An 18,555-nucleotide genomic window follows, 5' to 3' on the forward strand; every position below is an offset into this window, starting at 1 on the left:
AACATGAATCGGCTCCGCTGTGACAGAAGCAGCAACAGTATGCTGTGTGTGTGTGTGTGTGTGTGTGTGTGTGTGTGTGTGTGTGTGTGTGTGTGTGTCTCTGTGCGCGCGAACGCGCGTGTTTGTCTGCGCGCGCGCACGTGTGTGGGCGCGCTGCTTTGTGAGAGCCCAAATGAGGCTGGTGCAGACGATAGAGAGGATCACTGCCTCATTCAGCGTGTCTGTATCAGACGAGAAGGGGGTCACCCAGGATTCCCTTGACTCGCTCTACAGGAAAAAATAAGATCTAGTTTGCAGCCTACCTTTTATAGGATACTATCAGCTCGTAAGCGCTGCCGTTTAGATCGTATTATCGATTCGTTTTTTTAAGAAGATGCCGAAACGGGGAAAAAAGTGAGGCAGATTTGAATAAACAGTTAGAAGAAGAGGCGCAGTACAATTCAGTGAAACCAGTGGCGAAAAGGTCGATTAAGTAGCCTACAAATATTTGTAAAATGACTTTATCATCTTACTTTTCTTATAGTACAGGATACATACGTGGATAGAAGAATGATAAAGTAGCCTTTTGATATCATTGATTGCATCAGTTATAATAATAGCTCATCAATATCTGAATAGTCATCAGGCTATGAAGTATAATTTTCACGTGTCATTTTCCCTATTTGCTTTATTCCTTGCTAACAGTGATCTGCTACAGGCTATGCGTTTAAACCATAGGCGACTTACAAGCTACATTCTTGCTTAAAAACGCAGCCGTACGCAACGTGATTGTGTTCATATTAGTATCTAGAATATAAAAAAGACGAGCGTTGAACTTAGAAAAAGGGGGGAGGGGAGTTCACCGTTTCAGTTGTTTATCAAGAACAGTAGCAAATGGTCTGTCTTGAATCGCCAGAGAGCTACGATATATGAAGATCGCGACCCAGTTGGTTTTCCCTCGCAGAGATGCCAGTGCGTGCTGTGACCACCAGGTTCATGTACAAGGGACTTTGCACTATTCCAGATGTCCTGTCCTACCGGACCCCTGTTATCTTGCCCGAGGATGAGGTTGAAGGTGAGTCTTGTTTGTTTACTCGGTTGGATTGTGGTTGCATGTTTTTAATGTAATGTTAAAGAGTTATTAACATCTAAATGCAATGTCCACCCGACAAACTAGTTCAGCACCCTGGAGAGCTCCAGCCGGTGTGCGCTTCTTTTTCTGATTCACAAATCTAACTGGACACTTTCTTCTGATTAAAAAAAAAAAAAAGGTTCAGTAGTACATATGTTTATCATTACCTGTAGGATTTAGTTGTTCCACAATACCTGGGATACATAGACAAACTGTATGTTGACATATTTATCTCTGCCGTCTTTTTCTGCATGTTGTGGTTTCTGATTCTTGGAAAAAACGACACACAAACAATATTTTTTGTCATATTTATCTCTGCCATCTTTTTCTGCATGTTGTGGTTTCTGATTCTTGGAAAAAACGACACACAAACAATATTTCTTTTCATTTGTATATCAATTCAAAATGTCACATCATCCTCTAATAATTACACTAAATAGATAGCTAATAATTCACATAACGTTTAAGCACATACAGTGCACAACACATGCCAAGTTCTCCATACATGGACTTTGTCATAATCATGTGAGTAAATTACATTTTTATACACACTACCATACCTGCTGGCTATATCCATGACACCTGTGAGACTATATTGGTCTCATTCAGTCATTTGTTCTTGAGCCAAGAGACAAGACTTTAGGAGACAAGGCTTGAAATCTGCATAAAAAGGGGAGTCTAAAATAGAGAAAAGGGCTGTGATGCATGTCAGGCTTATAACTATTAAATGCATTTTACAATACAATTTCTAGCAAATCTATGGTGGATACAGCCTTATTAATAAGATGGGAGAAGATTAAATTTGAGTCTTAAATGACATCCTGTCATCTCTTTCCGGTTTGTTTGATCTGTTGCATTCTGTCATTAATTAATAAGAACGACCATCAATATCCCAGTCTTGTACTTAGGCCATTCAAAAGATTAATTAGAGCATCATATTTGTTCTTGCTATAGTAACCATAGTGCATAGCTGTTAAGAATGGAGGTATTGTTTTGGCAAATGGTCCTCACAATGAGAAAGCACAACTGGAAGTGATTTGGAGTGAAGCCCAGCAGACTACAATAAAGAGATAACTCAGATCAGATTTGAAATCACCAAGTCTTTTATGCAGAGGGAATTCTATTTCCCCTTCTTCTGTCTGTAGGTCGCCCGAGTCCAAAAGTGGCTGCCTGCCCTTCCTTTGAGCCACTCGTTTGACATTGAAAATCCACTAACTGCAATGACGACACAAATGTAATTAAAAGGTTGGCCATGGAAAAGCCAGAATTTTGAGCAACAGTAAAATGTGAGTGTTGTGTGTTGCACGAGAAGCTGTGCAGACAATGACAATACAGCTTTCAGGTACTGGAGAAATCTTTTCAAAGTGTAGTTTACTAATTGAGAGCCATTAAATATTCAGAACAGAACCCAGACAGCCCATTCAACCGTGAATGTGTTTACCCAGCGAAGATTCCCAGAGCACATAATGCACTGCTGCATGTATATGGCCTCACACCTCGGCAGTGCCCAGGGTAAACATTGCTCAACCTTTTGTCTGCTTGTTGTTGTTGAGGAAGGCATAAGAGTTTCAGAAAAAACTCATCCTATTACAGATCCTTAGACAGACTGAATCAGCAACCTCCCACTTACTGACAACTACCCTTTACACTACAAGGGCTTCACCTTAACACACAGCGTGGGAGCTGCAGTTGATGTTGTTGTTGTGGGTCTGTGAACAGCACTGCGGCCCAGGGTTTCTGAGTGAAAATTGCTCTTTTTTCTCAGAGCTCTACAAATCAGCCAATAAATATTGTTTTATCCCAAAAATCCTTAATTACTACAGGGCAGAAGTACCCTAATTGCTCAACTAATGTAATTACTCTCCCTAATCAATTTATGATAATAGCTTTCTCCTAGCAAGGTGTGTATTTACACCCAGTGTATTTCTGGATCATCAGAGAAACAGATTACAACACATCACTAAACTGTTATATATTTAGCTTTAGGAGATGACTACACAAATAACACTATAGAAATATGCACAGTAATGACATGTTTTCATTTTGACTTCATGGAATCCGGACCAACGAGATGAATAATTCTCAGACATCAATCCTGACTGCAGTTCAGATTACAGATTTTATATAGGTTGTTTATTATCTGGTCACTATACCCTATTGTTAATTACTGTTTTCTTTAATACATTATTTGGGTTTTACTCTGTCTTGTAGTTTTATATTCACTTTAACTTAAATCATTCTGCATCCCCAACACAATGTCCAAAGTGATGGTTCAAATATAATAACATCTACTCTTCTTAATCAAAGTAATAATAATAAAGACACATTTGACACATTTTGCAAGAAGAGACCATAAATCATAAAAAGTGAGCACAAACCTCTGTGACTTCTTTGATTAAATCAACAAGAATTTATCTTGGTGACATTGTTGCAGAGACATGCTGACTACCATTTTTGTGCTCACTGACAAATACAACACACAAGGACAAAAGGACATTGCAAACAGACAGCGCATGTCAGACCTTGAACAGTGCATGAAACACACCGCCCTCAATAAACAGATTAAAGAGTTTGGTTCAGTTTCGCCTTAAGGTAAAACGGTGAAGAACGACAGATTATGCCATTGAACCAGCAGAATGTTTAACAGATTATAATGAGATGCACAAAATATTTTATTAGTTATAAGTCAAAGAAATGCAAACAAGCCAGATCATTTTTATGCCCTGTTCCAGAACAGATAGGTGGTGTAGCCAGACCAGAATGCAGCGCTGACACAGCGCTCGGAGATGGTTCAGGCAATACGAGGGTACTGTTTCAGTAACACTCTGCCTGCATTCAACTGACTGAGACAACTCCAAGGTCTTTTAATGAAGACATTCTTGTAGAATCATTTCTATCTGCAAGACACGAGGGCAACAATGGATGACTAAATAGTCTATAATGTGTGTCTTGGTGGCATTTTAAAAGTAAAATGTCATTATAACATGGAAAATAATCAACATTTAAAAAGAGATTAATGACAAATACTTATTACCTGGCACTAATGGCGATAATGAGGATTGAGGATAAGGATACTTTACAACATTTTAAACACATTACTTTTTTTCAAATGATTACAGTAAAGAATGGATAACTATCCCAGTTGCATCCTCAAGACTGCATAGAGATTATCTAAACATCTTTGTAATTCTATATTTGTGATCTTTAAGCTGACATTTTATGTGGATCTGCAATAATACCTGCGATATTAACTGTATTTACCATTAACCAAATTGGACATCTGCTGCAATATTTAGAGAAATCATTTTAGCAAATACATTAACAGTGACAAATGCAGACAATGGCACTAACTGGAGAAACTATTGTTTATACTAGGCGAGCTTTAGGGAAGATGATTAAGTACTCCCAGCTCTTAATGGAACTGTGGTTTTCAGGGAATGTTTTTGGAACAGATGGTTGCTAGGTGGGAAGGGTCAGTGGCAAGACTTCCTGCCCTTTTCTTGTCCTTGTGTCATGCAGTTATCATAAACCCTGATGTGTCTTCATACCATTACCGCAAGCAACTGTATTGTTGCTACTTCTAAAACAATGCACATGCTTATGTGCAGTATGTGAAGCCTAACCCTCTAACCTGTTTAGTTTGAGCTGTAATTATAAAATCGTATAAATGGTTTACCTGGGGCATTGGTTGTTACCGTGAGTAGTCTCTCTGTTATGGATATCTGAGTGGAAGGAAATTACTATTTTATCCACCAAAGCTGCCTATTTATGCCAGTGACATAGCAGAGATCACCATTTTATTCATGTTCCACACATCCATATATGTGTGTATTTACCCTGTGTCAAAGAGTTAAACTCACTGAGCATAATTTTGTAAATGTTTCTGTCTATGAACATTATGATGTCCCAAGTGTGTGTCCCTATTTAATGAGTGCAATATTAAAACCAAGGTCCAAAGCCAAGTTCAGTCCGTTATACGTAAATGACTGAGATAACTGAATACATCCAAGATGTACATTGAAAGTTCTCCATTACCTTTGATAATTACACTCACAACAAATGACAACAAACCCATTTTATGACAATACAATATAATGCTGATATCAATTAACTTGTCAATATTAGAATTACTAAAATACACACCAAAACTTACGGTAAACTGGCACACACTTAAAAGGCACACACCCTGCACCTGGTGTGTTGAAATTCTCGTTTTATGGCTCAACAGTCATGACTTCCCAGCAGTTACACTCTTGGAAGCCTTTTTGAGTTTTTATCACTCCTCAGTGCATTGCTGACAGAGGATGTGAACAGTATTTATAGACCACAGTCAGCAGGAGAATCCCCTAGATGTTAGGCATTTTTGCAGAGTGTAGACCGTCTTCCACTTTGTATGCAAACCTGTCTGCTTTTGTGCTTACAATTGTTTTTGCTGCAATATTACAAACAGATTGTTATTATACAGTATGTTTACTTAATGTGTTACTTTATTACAGTTGTCAGGAATTTATAACTGTAAGTATACTGTACACAGACATATTGATTTGTCAGGCAAGATACATAGTGGGTGGAGTTGCTCTTCGTACTCTGTGTTTTAGTTTTTTGATATTTTCACAGCAAACCAACAACAACAAGGTTAAAAAACTACAGACTTGACATGCTCGGTTGTACAAGGTATTTGCCGCAGCTTAAATGTGGCTTCCTCTGTAGTCAATGACCAATGTGTGATCATCATTGTAACAACAATCATTTACATCATCCTACTGAGTTGGGAAGCATTTTGACACAAAGCAAATCTTAACTGATCAAAACTTAACTTGGACAAAAACATAAAAGTAGGACATATTCTTAACAGAAAACATCAGTAAACAAGACCTGCACTGCAAATGGCAGCAGGTCAATCAGCATGTTTCCTTGTTTTTAACTTTTCCATTATTTATTATTATTTATTATATTATGAAACGTGTGAGAGATCTGGATGGGAGAAGCAGCTTCATAAAGGCACATACAGGTTACAGATGAACTTAACAAAACCAACATAAAGCATTACCATCTTACAGCAAAAGAGATCAGTTGAAGTAAATTCTCTACTGACAATGTGAGTAATAATAAGTGATTTGATTTGGTCATGCAAAACAGCAGCAACTGCTAATGAAGTCAAACTCTAATTGATTTTGTCTAATTGTAACTTTCCCAGAGAGATCAGGTCATGTAATTTCAACTAGGCCCCAGGTACTGGGAGTATTTAATACTTTTGACAGCAGGAGTTTTTTCATCCGCAGGGCTTGTGCAGAACGTCCTCACGCCATCTCCAGTGACTGTGTGTGTTGTTTATAATGTAATAATTTGAAGATGCAGTAAATCTGTAGTAGCATAGAAAGACAGGCGTAAAAGCGTGGGGACTGTGACGATGGGGTGACTTATCTTTATTACTATGTGTACGTGTCATTATTAAACGCTCCACAGGGGCAACAAAGTATGGTATGGTGAATCATGTGTTGTCGCATTATGATTCATCATGTTGTATTTTTGACTAATTCCGTTCACACAGAATCAGTTCAAATTGTATGAACTGTCTGTGATATTTTGTTAAAGCCTCGTGCTTGTGCAGATTCAATCGAGGTGTGTCTGAAGAAGGTATTCAGTACAGTATTTACTTCTAGAGCATCCATACAAGTTAAGCATAGAATTTAAGCTACTTCAAGTAGTTACCTAATTACAAATCTAGCCCTGTTTGACTGTTATTGATGTCAGATCATTACATGTTTTAGGGTTCACAGTGAGGCAGAAATATCTGTTGAAATTTGCTTCAAGAAAATGTATTTGTATGTTTGCAGTACTCTAATGGTATTTGTATGATGTTTACTTAATGGAGTTCTCTGAGCTATACAGCGTTTTTAATTTAGATTCTGGTTAATGTGATTCATGTGTTTTTTGCTTTTCATTATCAGAGTGAAGGAGTCATTGGTGTAAGCCTGTCATTAGTGATTATTTAATGAAAAGAGTTCAATTCATCTTTCAGTGGATACTGGACTTGAATACTGATGTTTGAATAATAACGTACTTAATTTAGGATTTTGTTTGAGATGACATTGTTTGGTTCCTCATTCAGAAGACAACACGTTTCCCTTGAACCCCACACATTTTCCAGTATCTTCTTAAATGCAGAGGAAGTATGCAGACAAGCTCTGTTTAGCTACTTTCTTTCTTTTCCCTTGTAGCATTCATAGCAAATTTACAGAAACGTCCGGTTTCAGAGAAACTTCCAGTTCAGCTAATGACCGATTAGGCAGAAAGTCAAGATAGCCCTTTGTATGGCTAAAGCTTTGAAAAAAAGGGGATATGTATTTTATATTGTTGTTTGAAAATTGAAAATAACAAAAAAGAAAAGTCACGTATCCAAGCAGACATAACATAAGAAATAGTAGGACTAGCAGCAAGCCAATGCTAGCCACTTGGACAGTTTTGTATGTGTAGTCTCTTGGCAAAATTGTGATACTGATTTTAATTGTGATATTGGAAAACAAATGGCTGAACAACATGATATTCGGTCTGAAATCCCCTCATCAAGTCAAATAATGTGGGACACCAAATGTGGCATCAAACTGTGATAATGTCCCAATATGCGTTTGATACTTTAACACGCACCATTAGGTACAATCATCTGTTCAGTTTAGTCACAGTGACATATTTCCATTCACAATAAGCAGTTTGCTTTGTATTCCCTGTTGCGGTAACTTTCAATTACAGCTTGGTCACTTAAATAAAAAATAAATTAAAGTAGAGGTGATGTAAAAAATCATCTTTCTCTCAATGCCATGTTAGTCCATGACATGTTTTAAAACCATTATTTGAATTTCCCCAAATATTTAAGTGAGCGAGCTTTCATGGCCTTTCTGCCCCTGCCTGTGGCACAGACGCTGCCAAAGTGCAGCAGTGAGCTTCTTGGCATTAGCCTTCACCATGGACTATTTCCATGGATGTTTTTTGCAGCACCAACATCCGCATGAATCACTCTGTTGGTCGGTCAGAAAGGTCAGTCTGATCTGTTGCTCCTCATGTTCTGTTTTAGCTCACTTGGAAGGTCAGCGCACTTTTAAGTCCTGTGTTTAGATCTCAGTGTTGGCAGAAGTGGCACCTTGATGTACAGTATGTGACACATAAATTCAAGCTTATTACAATACAAATTGTATAAAGTATAGACTCCTGAATGTACAAGTTTCCAATGTCTAAGTCCATACGGGATAAGTTTGGGATTGGGGTATAAAGTAGACTGTGAGCCGAGAAGGATAGGGAGCACATGCTAAAAATAAGTGAAAGACAGATGCTAATCAGTAGGTCAAATAAGCTAAAACAAACTTCTCAAAGTTGCAGAATAAATAAACATGAATAAGACTGTTTGCTCTCCAGGAAACAATCAGCATGATGATTTTATTGGCAGCTGGTGGTGTTACCTAGCATGAAATTGTCAGTCAATATTTCATTTTGTTCTTGCATAGCATAATTTGATGAACATCACATCACTTTTGTTTCAGTAAACAAAAAAAAAAACATTTCAATGTAGTATCCTTCTATTTAGTTTGGTTTCTATACTTATCTCAGTGGATCCAATCCTACAACATTGGTGATCCAGGATACACTTAAGGATGTCAAATATATTCTTGTGCAATAAAATCAAATATTTAATCTGCGGCCCCCCGAAACTTTTTTCAAGATGATGCAGCATCTGTCACCAGGATCTAAAGAATGCACATGATAAGAAATGAAAAAGAGACTACCGACTGATTCAGAAACGGCAGCTACACACTAATTATACAATGCACATTTGTTTGGACAGTCCATAAAACATCATGTCCAAAAATCAGAGCTTTATTAAACTAACTTTGTTAAAGATTAAAAAAAATGTTTACCTCTGAATTCAACAAGTACAATATGTTGCATGCTTTATATAATCTAACTAAACCAAATAACAGCAAATTCTCTTATCTGTCATATTCTTTATCTTTGCACAGTATGATTATTACTATGATTTTAATATCCATGTCATCAAAGACATATACCAAATAATTCGTTTTTTGTTTGTTAAATCTGATTTGGGACAGATTTGCCACTGCGGACACACCCATGGCCATGTTTTACCCTTGACTTGACTCTGAACACTGACGTATTTTGTTTGACTCAGTGTTGCAGTCAGGGCCACTATATCAAACACTACAGACACTCTAAAACATTCTAACATACTGGTCATAAAAGATGTAATTCAAGGATTATATATCTCACAAAGTTTTATCAGTCAATATATTGTCATTGACTTGAACAATAACTTATTTTACACACATTTTAATGATTTGCTTAATAGTGTTACACAAGTGGGTATTTCAGTAAAAGCTCTGAAATGTAATCTCCTATCAGCAGAATGATAGATAGATAGAAAGATAGATTGATAGATATTTATTGATCCCCAAAAAATGGGAAATGACGGTGTTACAGCAGCACAACACAGAATATAAATATAAATTAAATACTAGGATAAATTATACATACATACAATATACATGAAATAATGTTAATAATAATAATAGGAATAAAATACAAGAAAAAATGTTTAAATATATACAGGATGGGGAAACAAAATGTGCAACTGCTTAAGTTGTACGCTAAAATGTAAATAACCAATTGTGCAGGTTGCACTTAGCGCAGTATTGTGGTGTCTCAGAGTCTTATCTAGTACCCAGTGATGACGTGTTAAAGAGTTTTATTGCCTGTGGTAGGAATGATTTCCTGTAGCAGTCCGTGGAACCCTAAAAGGTTTGGTCATACAGACCTTGTTTACTTGCTGCTGCAGGGGGAATCAATTAAACTAAACAGTGATTACACACAGTACAAGGATATCCATAGCCAGGCTCTGACTTACGATTACCGAGCTGATGCAGACAGAGCAGTTCAAGGTTACTCTGATCAAGGACTCACAGTCAAACAAAAGCTGAGATGGGGAAAACTGGAAAAATTGAGTTTTCATCAAATTTTCACCAAAGCTTTACCAGTTTTCTTTTTATAAAGAACAATGGTGGTGGTTCTGTAGTATCTTGTGTCCACTCTTTGTACATTTGCATGTCCTGTATGTACGCTGTCTACTGCATATCTAAATGCATCTGTTTCATGCTTGCAGGCATGTGCAAAATGTATTGTTGTTGACCTTAAAATACTTCATAATGATGCTTTTAAAATAATGTATTGATGTCCACTATGACATGCTCAAGTCGGACATGACCTTCTGCCTAATAAAACAAGATGCACTCACATGTACATGTGGCACGTAGTTGGCTTATTTGAAGCTAACGTACTTCTACGTAATTCTTGCTGTTCTGAGTTTGTACCTTAATGGTTGTATGCACTCATTGGAAGCCACAATAAATAAAATTGTCTAAAATGTAATGTAATGCATTTCGGTATAAAAAACTTTAAAAAAAAACACTAAATTCATATGAGATTGTAATGGATCTACATTTTCAGAGATGTTAAGAAGTTTTTGTCCCCAGTGTGTAATTGAAAAAAATTATAAATTCACTCCTCATGGTGTGACACAATCAGTAGTCCAGTCGCTGCTCAGCTGGCTCTGTGAATAAATTATTTCTCAGTGGCACCAGGGGTCATGACATTGAATCCAGGGTGGTGCTGAAGAAAGATAACAAAACTCAAGCAGCACTTCTGTAATTTAGACAAATATGTTGTGTCTGATATGTCAAGGTTTGGTACAGACAGTGATACTGTTCAGAAGGGCTCCAGTGAATATATCGAAGACCAAACACCTCTTACAACGGTTTCTTATATTAAGGTTATAGTATGTCATTGTGGGCTATCACTGCGATCCCTCCATCATTCATGTACACAAGATGGATGATCAGCGCTTTTCCACTTGTGGGGTTGAATGCAAATTACAGCTGGTGCTTTTCCAATCACATATATGCATGCAAATTTCTCTGTGATTGAAAGAGTCAGTATAATTACATGCTTTTAGTTTTAATCCATATGAAGTTCAAAGAAGGTATTAGCAGGTAGTAGCAGTACACAAGTTTACTTATAACTGAAATAGATGAGTCTAGGTTTTATTATGTTAATGTTTAATGATGTTGACTGACTGAGCTTATATGCAGTAGGCTACCGAGCCTGGAAGAGGCACTTGGCGGTGTCCCTGCCCCACTGTCAATTGTTAATTCCAGTGTTCATTTATTTGTTCTTCTCAACACGTTTCCTTTCCTGCTGATAATATATCAGGCTAACATTGTTCATGTATGTGTTGTGTCATTTATCTGTTGGTATAATTTCATATCCTACATGTTTCCTTGTTTCATCTACAACACGTGACTACTGAGCAAGAATCGAAGAGTCTTGTATATTTGAGGATCAACATTAAAAAGAGCCACCGGGGTTCTGTGCCTTTGATGTGCATTTGCTCTTTTTACCACTTCAAACAGAATACTGTAATGCAGGGTGAGGACAGGAGCCAAATGGCAATGTTTATGCATTATTTCCCAAAAATTGAAGTTAATGATAAACACATTAACCTGCTCACTGCCTTCTGTCACAAGCAGTTGTGCTGTGGCTAACAGGTGTAGGCTGGGAAGGTGCCTGATAGTATACATGTATAGAATACAAAGCCAGGCAAAAAAACATAATACATCTTAATATGCAGGGGCCACATTTTTTGCTATTTATCTGTTATAATGCAACTCAGGAAAATACTACTGTGCACGTATATATAAATAGTTATATAAATAGTCTCCATGGTGCTGGAACATTCAACTAGAGTCTCTCTCTCTCTCTCCATGGTGCTGGAACATTAAACTACAGTCTCTCTGTCTCTCTCCATGGTGCTGAAACATTCAACTACAGTGTCTGTCTCTCTCTCTCTCTCTTTCACCATGGTGCTAAAACATTCAACCACAGTCTCTCTGTCTCTCCATGCTTCTGAAACATTCAACTAGTCTCTCTCTCTCTCTCTCTCTTTATCTATCTCTCTATCTATCTATTTCTCTACATGGTGCTCCATGGTATTCAACTACAGTCAATCTGTCTCTCTCTATGGTGCAAAAACTTTCAAATGCAGTGTCTCTCTCTCTCTGTCAGTCTATTGTGACAGAAGCAATTGAACCTGTCTCGGCTTTTAATAAGGATTGGTGGATCAGAACCTTTGACAGTGAATGTAACTCCTCCTGCGAGCACCCATAAGTGGAGGCTGGTCTACAGACACATAATGATTAGAATAAGTCTTCTAGTTGAAGCTGTAATTGCTTACTAACATTGAATGTTAATATAACTCGTATCCGTATAGTTGCTAACAGCTATTATACTGTGTCATAGACCTGAATTAAATGTTTCTATACTGCTTACAAATGCTAAAAAGCTTGCCTTGCCATGTCTCTTACTCTCAAAGTCCATTTGTGCATTTTAAAGACCAAAATGGCAAAGGTTCTCAAACAGGAGCAAATCCTTCATTTGTTGGGGACTATTTTCAGCTGTAGATTTGGTGCAGAAGTAGGATCTTACAGCAGCAGGACCGCATATGCAGATTAATTCAAAACAATCCACCATTTGCATTGTAACGGGAAGGAAGGAAGGAAGGCTTTATCTGTTGTCAATACTGCCAGTAAAGTGTATGGCATTACCCCCCGAAAAAACATTGACTTAAACCTCAGCTAGTCTACAACATATGTTGCAGCCCGAGTGCAGCCCGTCTAGCAGCTGAGCAGGCAGAGAGCAGAGAGGGCAGCTCGGCAGTTTGCCGACTTGTTGCTCTCTCTACCAATGTCGGTTGCTCTGTTTAAGCTACAAAACGTGCATGTAGGCTGAAATTCAACTGTGCTGTTTTATCAGAATAAAGCTCTAAACAGAAGGAAACTCTGCTGGCTGCTAGGCTAATGCACAATGGTAAACACTGCTGCTGTAACATAAATGTGTCTACCTCAGCTGAGAATGGAGAAATGTCTTTGCCTTCCCTACCGTGTATGTTGACATGTGACATGGAACATTGCCCTTCCCAACTCGCGAATGGTCGGATTTGCTCCATCTTTTGATAAGTTTTGTTTAGAAAACCTTGAATCCATGTAAGACACAATGTCATCAGACACAATCCATGTCAATAGAATCAATGAATCCATGTCATTAAACGCATGTTGTTTTTTGCGGTGATGACATGTAACAAGTAGGCATCACGTGACCGCAGTACTGCGGTAATGCGTAACTGTCCCAGCCCAAATACAGATAAGACTTGTCAGTAGGATCAAATCGTTGGTTGGAAAAAAGAATTGGGAATAAATGACTATAAGAAAAATGTTATATAATACCAGATTTATCCTGTAATTCCTCTGCTGTATCTGTAACAAGAGAAAATGAGTTTTACATTCATGCTCTTGGAATTCCATCTCTTTGAACACAAAACATTCAAATATTCTTACTGATTTAAATTTTCAAACATATAATTCTTTCCTCTCCACTCTTAATATAATACTGCCCTTCGTCTCCCAACAGAGATACGTGAGGCTTTCAAAGTATTTGACCGAGATGGGAATGGTTTCATCTCAAAGCAAGAGTTGGGGGTGGCCATGCGCTCACTGGGCTACATGCCCAATGAGGTGGAGCTGGAGGTTATCATCCAAAGACTTGATATAGATGGTACGTTTCTCTCTCTCGCTCTCTTTCTCTGGATCAGCAAGTTCAAAAGGCTGTTGCACATAATCAAACATATGACTTATACAGTGGCATGTTTGTATTTCTGATTTCTGTTCATTTCATCAGGTGACGGTCAAGTTGGCTTTGATGAATTTGTCACATTGCTTGGTCCCAAACTCTCTGCTGCTGGAATGCCGGATAAGTTCCACGGAGCAGACTTTGATTCAGTGTTTTGGAAGGTATATGTTGTCATCAGTATCATCAATCAAGTCTATGACTTTTTCTTTATCCGTGTGCAATAATCCATTCTCTTTCCTCTTTTGAGCAAGTTTCCCTTTGGGCTTTTCTGTTGTTGGGTGATAATGAGCCATCTGTTTCAATTCATATTACTTTAGTATGCATTTTATTATATGTGCTTCTTTGATGACAAATTTCCAAATGGCCTTTACATAATACACCATTCTGATAGTGACAGTACATCACATGGAGTATCTTCAGATCCTTCCATTTAGTTGCATATTCAAAGAAAATAGTTTACCAGGAGTTACCCTGTACTACCCCTGCATATTATTGTCCTACAACGTCACTGAGAGGCTTTGAGACCAAAGTCTTTCCTCTTGTAATTAAACTTTTCCTGGTGTTTTATGAACCCAGTGTGACATGCAGAAACTTACCGTGGATGAGCTTAAGAGACTGCTTTACGATACTTTCCGTGACCATCTCACCATGAAAGACATTGAGCACATTATCATGACTGAGGAGAGCCACCTGAACAGTCCGGAGTCCCATGTTGACATTGACAGTATGTCCCATATAGATTTACACTTCACATTTCACATTCTTGTTCAGACATTTTTAAAGCTCTGTAAGAAACTCAGATGTGCTAATATATACATTTTTCTAAATCTTTCCACAGCAAGTCCAACACAACAGGAAAAGCACACGTGTGTGCGTAAAAGCCTGATTTGTGCCTTCGCCATTGCATTTATCATCAGCGTTATGCTCATTGCAGCAAATCAAATGCTACGCAGAGGAATGAAGTAAATACTACACCAGCTGGTAACAAAGAAATTTAAGGACAGACAATGAAGAAACAAACATTAACCAAAATACTTGATTGTTTTTGGTTTTGTTTAATGTTTGTAATACCCACAATGATGCCATCACAGCTTCTCTTTTTATTGGACCAAATTACTGAATGTCAGACAGTGGTTTTCACAAATCATAGCATACCATGGTAAAAAAAGAATGAAAGACATTTCAAGGGCTGATTATTATCCTACAAGAGTGTGTCATTGAATCAAATTTATGATGTTTTCTAAGAAATTAGATATGAAAGTAGATTGTGGAAGTATGTCCTGTAGCAATGGCTGTGCGATGTCTGTGAAAACAATTATGTCGTTGTTGATGTGATGAGAACCCAATAATCATATTACTGATTATAGTAAAAAAGCAATACAAATGTGTTGATGAGCTGCATATTAAGTGTCGGTAGCTTTTAATCACCTACGAAAGCATATACATGACTGGGTACTGCCTTTTGTCTCTATTAAATCTTTGTTAATTTTAGAGCCAAGATTTCCAGCCCAGAAGTCCAAGACATCTACATTCTGCAATCTTAATCATTACAAAAGAGTGTGCCCACTAAGTCAAAACACAAATCTGTTGAATGGATTATTTAAAGTAATTTGACAACTTTTTAACCATGCTACAGCCATGGCTCTAGGGATGACAATGTCAGTCTGTCAGTTGGTCGATTTACCATTTGGCATAGACTGAAATATCTCAAAAGTTGTTGGATTTATTGCCATACAACTTTGAACAGACACTTCTTATTCCCAGAGAATGAATGCTACTGACTTCAATGATTCCTTGGCGTTTCCTGCAAACGTCAGCGGCAAATCAAAGTTTTCACTTCAAAGTCAAAGTCTGCTTTATTGTCAATTTCTTCACGTCTAAAAACATACAAAGAAATAGAAATTACGTTTCCCTGTATCCCACGGTGAAGGCGAGACATTTTTAACCAATTAGGTCCACAGACAAACATAACATTCAAGTAAACAATATAAAAAGTAAAAATAAGAAGACGTATACAATGAGGAAAAGAAGAGCAGCAAAAATTTGAGTTAAAAATGTGCAATTATGCATACAGTCGACAGTCAATGTAATAGTGCAAAAGTCAGGCGGTAGCATAGTGGTGCCAGTTATGTAGAGCAGCAAAAATGTGTTCCGAAGTGTTTTCAGGACAACAGGACAACAACAACAAGTTTGCAAAGTGTGCAAGTGTGCAAGTGGAGTAGTGCAAGTGGAGTGGTGCAAGGCAGCCATTTTGGGTCCAAAGTCCAGGATGTTTATGTAACTGAGGGTAGAGGGGGGAGAGGGGGGAGAGAGTTAAGCATCCTAACAGCCTGGTGTATGAAGCTGTTGGTGAGTCTGGTGGTGCGGGAGCGCAGGCTTCTGTACCTCTTCCCAGAGGGCAGTTGATCAAACAAATTGTGAGCGAGGCGACTTGCATCACTTACAATTGTGGTCGCCTTGCGCGTGAGGTGGGAGGTGTAAATGTCCTTCAGGGAGGGGAGTGAAGCTCTGCAGGAAGTACAGGCGGCGCTGAGCTTTTTTCGCCAGTGATGCAGTGTTGGTGGTCCAGGAGAAGTCTTCACTTATCTTGTGAAAACATTTAGTATAGACATGTATGGTTGCCAAAGGTGAAAAAAAGTGAATTGTCTCAGGATGAATTGTAATAATTTTGGTGATCCCCCTACATTTTTTCAACAACTTCAGCTGTATTTTATGTTTAGTGCTATTTAGTAAATGTTCATTTCCCAAACTTTCCACCAATGAAAAGTACATTGAGAACCCAACAGTTGGGATACATTTGCAAACAAGCACAGGAACCCACTGGACAGCGCTGCTGAAAAAAAAGATGGAAAGGGGAGTGGCATGTGGACACAGCCTCTGAGCTTCAACCACATGCTATGGACGCCATGTCAGCTGATCCTAGGGGCCGTTTCTAAAGATATCACGGTTTTCTAAAATAAATATTGGGTTATTTTAAAGCTCACATGGAGCCTTCATGGCTAAACAGCTTGATTTGGAAATCAACCATCTTTTCTTCCCAGCAAAAAATGTAGTTGTAAGAATTAAACAAGTCCAAATAAGAGGCAAAACACAGCAAGAAATTGCAAAATCTCTCTAAGAAATACAAGAGTATTTGTGCAAAAAGCCCAAACTTCAAGACAAATGAGGTTCACACAAATCCGATTCAGAAAAAGGTTTATTGCCAAAGTAAAGCAAGTTTCACTTACGAGGAATTTGCCTTGGTGATTGGTGCATACATAAACAATCAGACATATTAAACATATCACATCAATCATATACTCACAGTCTGCCAGCGATAACAAATGCTGCATATTTCAAATCTGTGCATCTAGCCACCAAAATGAGTCACATTGAAAGACAGTTGATTCCCTATATGGCCTGAGCTACCTGCTGTGATTAAAGTCAACCATGACAAGTTTAGAGCTCCAAAAAAAATAATTGTAATATTTACAGCAAATAAAAATGAAGGATATTCAGTTCACACGACACACTTGCATGTACATCAAACAAGAAATATACTGTATGTGTGTTCTATGTGTGTACATTTTGAACTCTGGTCTATGTATTCAAATAATTATGCAATTTGTAAAGTAATCATTGCTAAACAAAATCTCAGTATTTGACATTCTTCTGTAAATGTCGATTTTTGTGGACGTGCAGACAATATCAAAATGCTAAATACTTTGAAGTATGCTGTGAACAATAATTTAACATATCACAAAGAATGTTTTCTGGCTTTTACATGGACCAACAAAACAACATATTGTTTAAATTATAACATGGTTATATTTTCTTACTTGGAAAAGTGATACATTGAATCTATGTGATTTTATTATGAATGTAATCTTAATGTTTTGTATAAAACAAATAATACAAAAAAATATCAAGTTACTGATATGATTTCCAGGTTGGCTGGCCATTCAGACACAAGTTATTGTGTGTATTAAGGTCATGCACTTACATTAACGTTTCTGATTTGTTAAGATTTCTTTTCTTAGAATATTTTCTTTGACAAATATTTGTCAAATTTAACAAGTTTTACAAAATTATATATATTTTTTCTGGCTCTTTTTATCTTGAAGTTTATCAAAGCTACATCATAAGAGAAAGCTTATAAAACAGCAAGTATCATTCTGGCAATAAAACAGATATTTTATCTTGGATAATGTAGCTGTTTATGTATGAACTACTTATATGACATCACATTACCTCTTCATGTGAACATATCATGTAAGGTATGGGTTTTGTGTGAATGTTAAATAGATGTCAAATCTTGTCTTTAGACATGTAAGCAATTGTTGTGTTCTATCTTGTAAACTACAGTGCTTTAAAGAGCAGATTTATGTACACTCTGTCAACAGATTATCTTAATTGTTATTATTGGATTTTGTAGCTGTCTTCTGTTCTGTGCTTTTGTCATTTGGAGTACAAACAGCGCTATCATGCATTGACTTAGAGGAACTTTAGAAAGACTTCTGGAAAGAATGAAAATCCATTTTACAAAGTCAAAGTTTTGACAAAAATGAATCTGATGCTATATGTGGTTTTGAAATGAAATGACTAATCAGTAATTCGAGTGATGTATTATCTTTCTCTCAAAGTCAGTTTAACTTTCTAGTTCATATTTGGATCATCCTGCTGTGTGACATTACTAGTAATTTTAATAGCTAGATTGA

The 18,555-nt window shown here is 37.3% G+C and overlaps 1 protein-coding gene across 1 annotated transcript; it reads left to right on the forward strand.

Moving 5' to 3' along the window:
- Nucleotides 1-207: 207 nt before the first annotated feature.
- On the forward strand, nt 208-15,691 carry cabp7b (calcium binding protein 7b). The gene is made up of 5 exons (XM_034896417.1): nt 208-1,054; nt 13,640-13,783; nt 13,907-14,019; nt 14,435-14,582; nt 14,697-15,691. Exons 1-5 carry the CDS (start codon nt 946-948, stop codon nt 14,822-14,824), a joined length of 642 nt encoding a protein of 213 aa, XP_034752308.1. The 5' UTR covers nt 208-945; the 3' UTR covers nt 14,825-15,691.
- The last annotated feature ends 2,864 nt before the right edge of the window (nt 15,692-18,555 follow it).

This window comes from Etheostoma cragini, chromosome 16, assembly GCF_013103735.1.
Source record: "Etheostoma cragini isolate CJK2018 chromosome 16, CSU_Ecrag_1.0, whole genome shotgun sequence".
In the NCBI taxonomy this organism is placed as follows: domain Eukaryota; kingdom Metazoa; phylum Chordata; class Actinopteri; order Perciformes; family Percidae; genus Etheostoma; species Etheostoma cragini.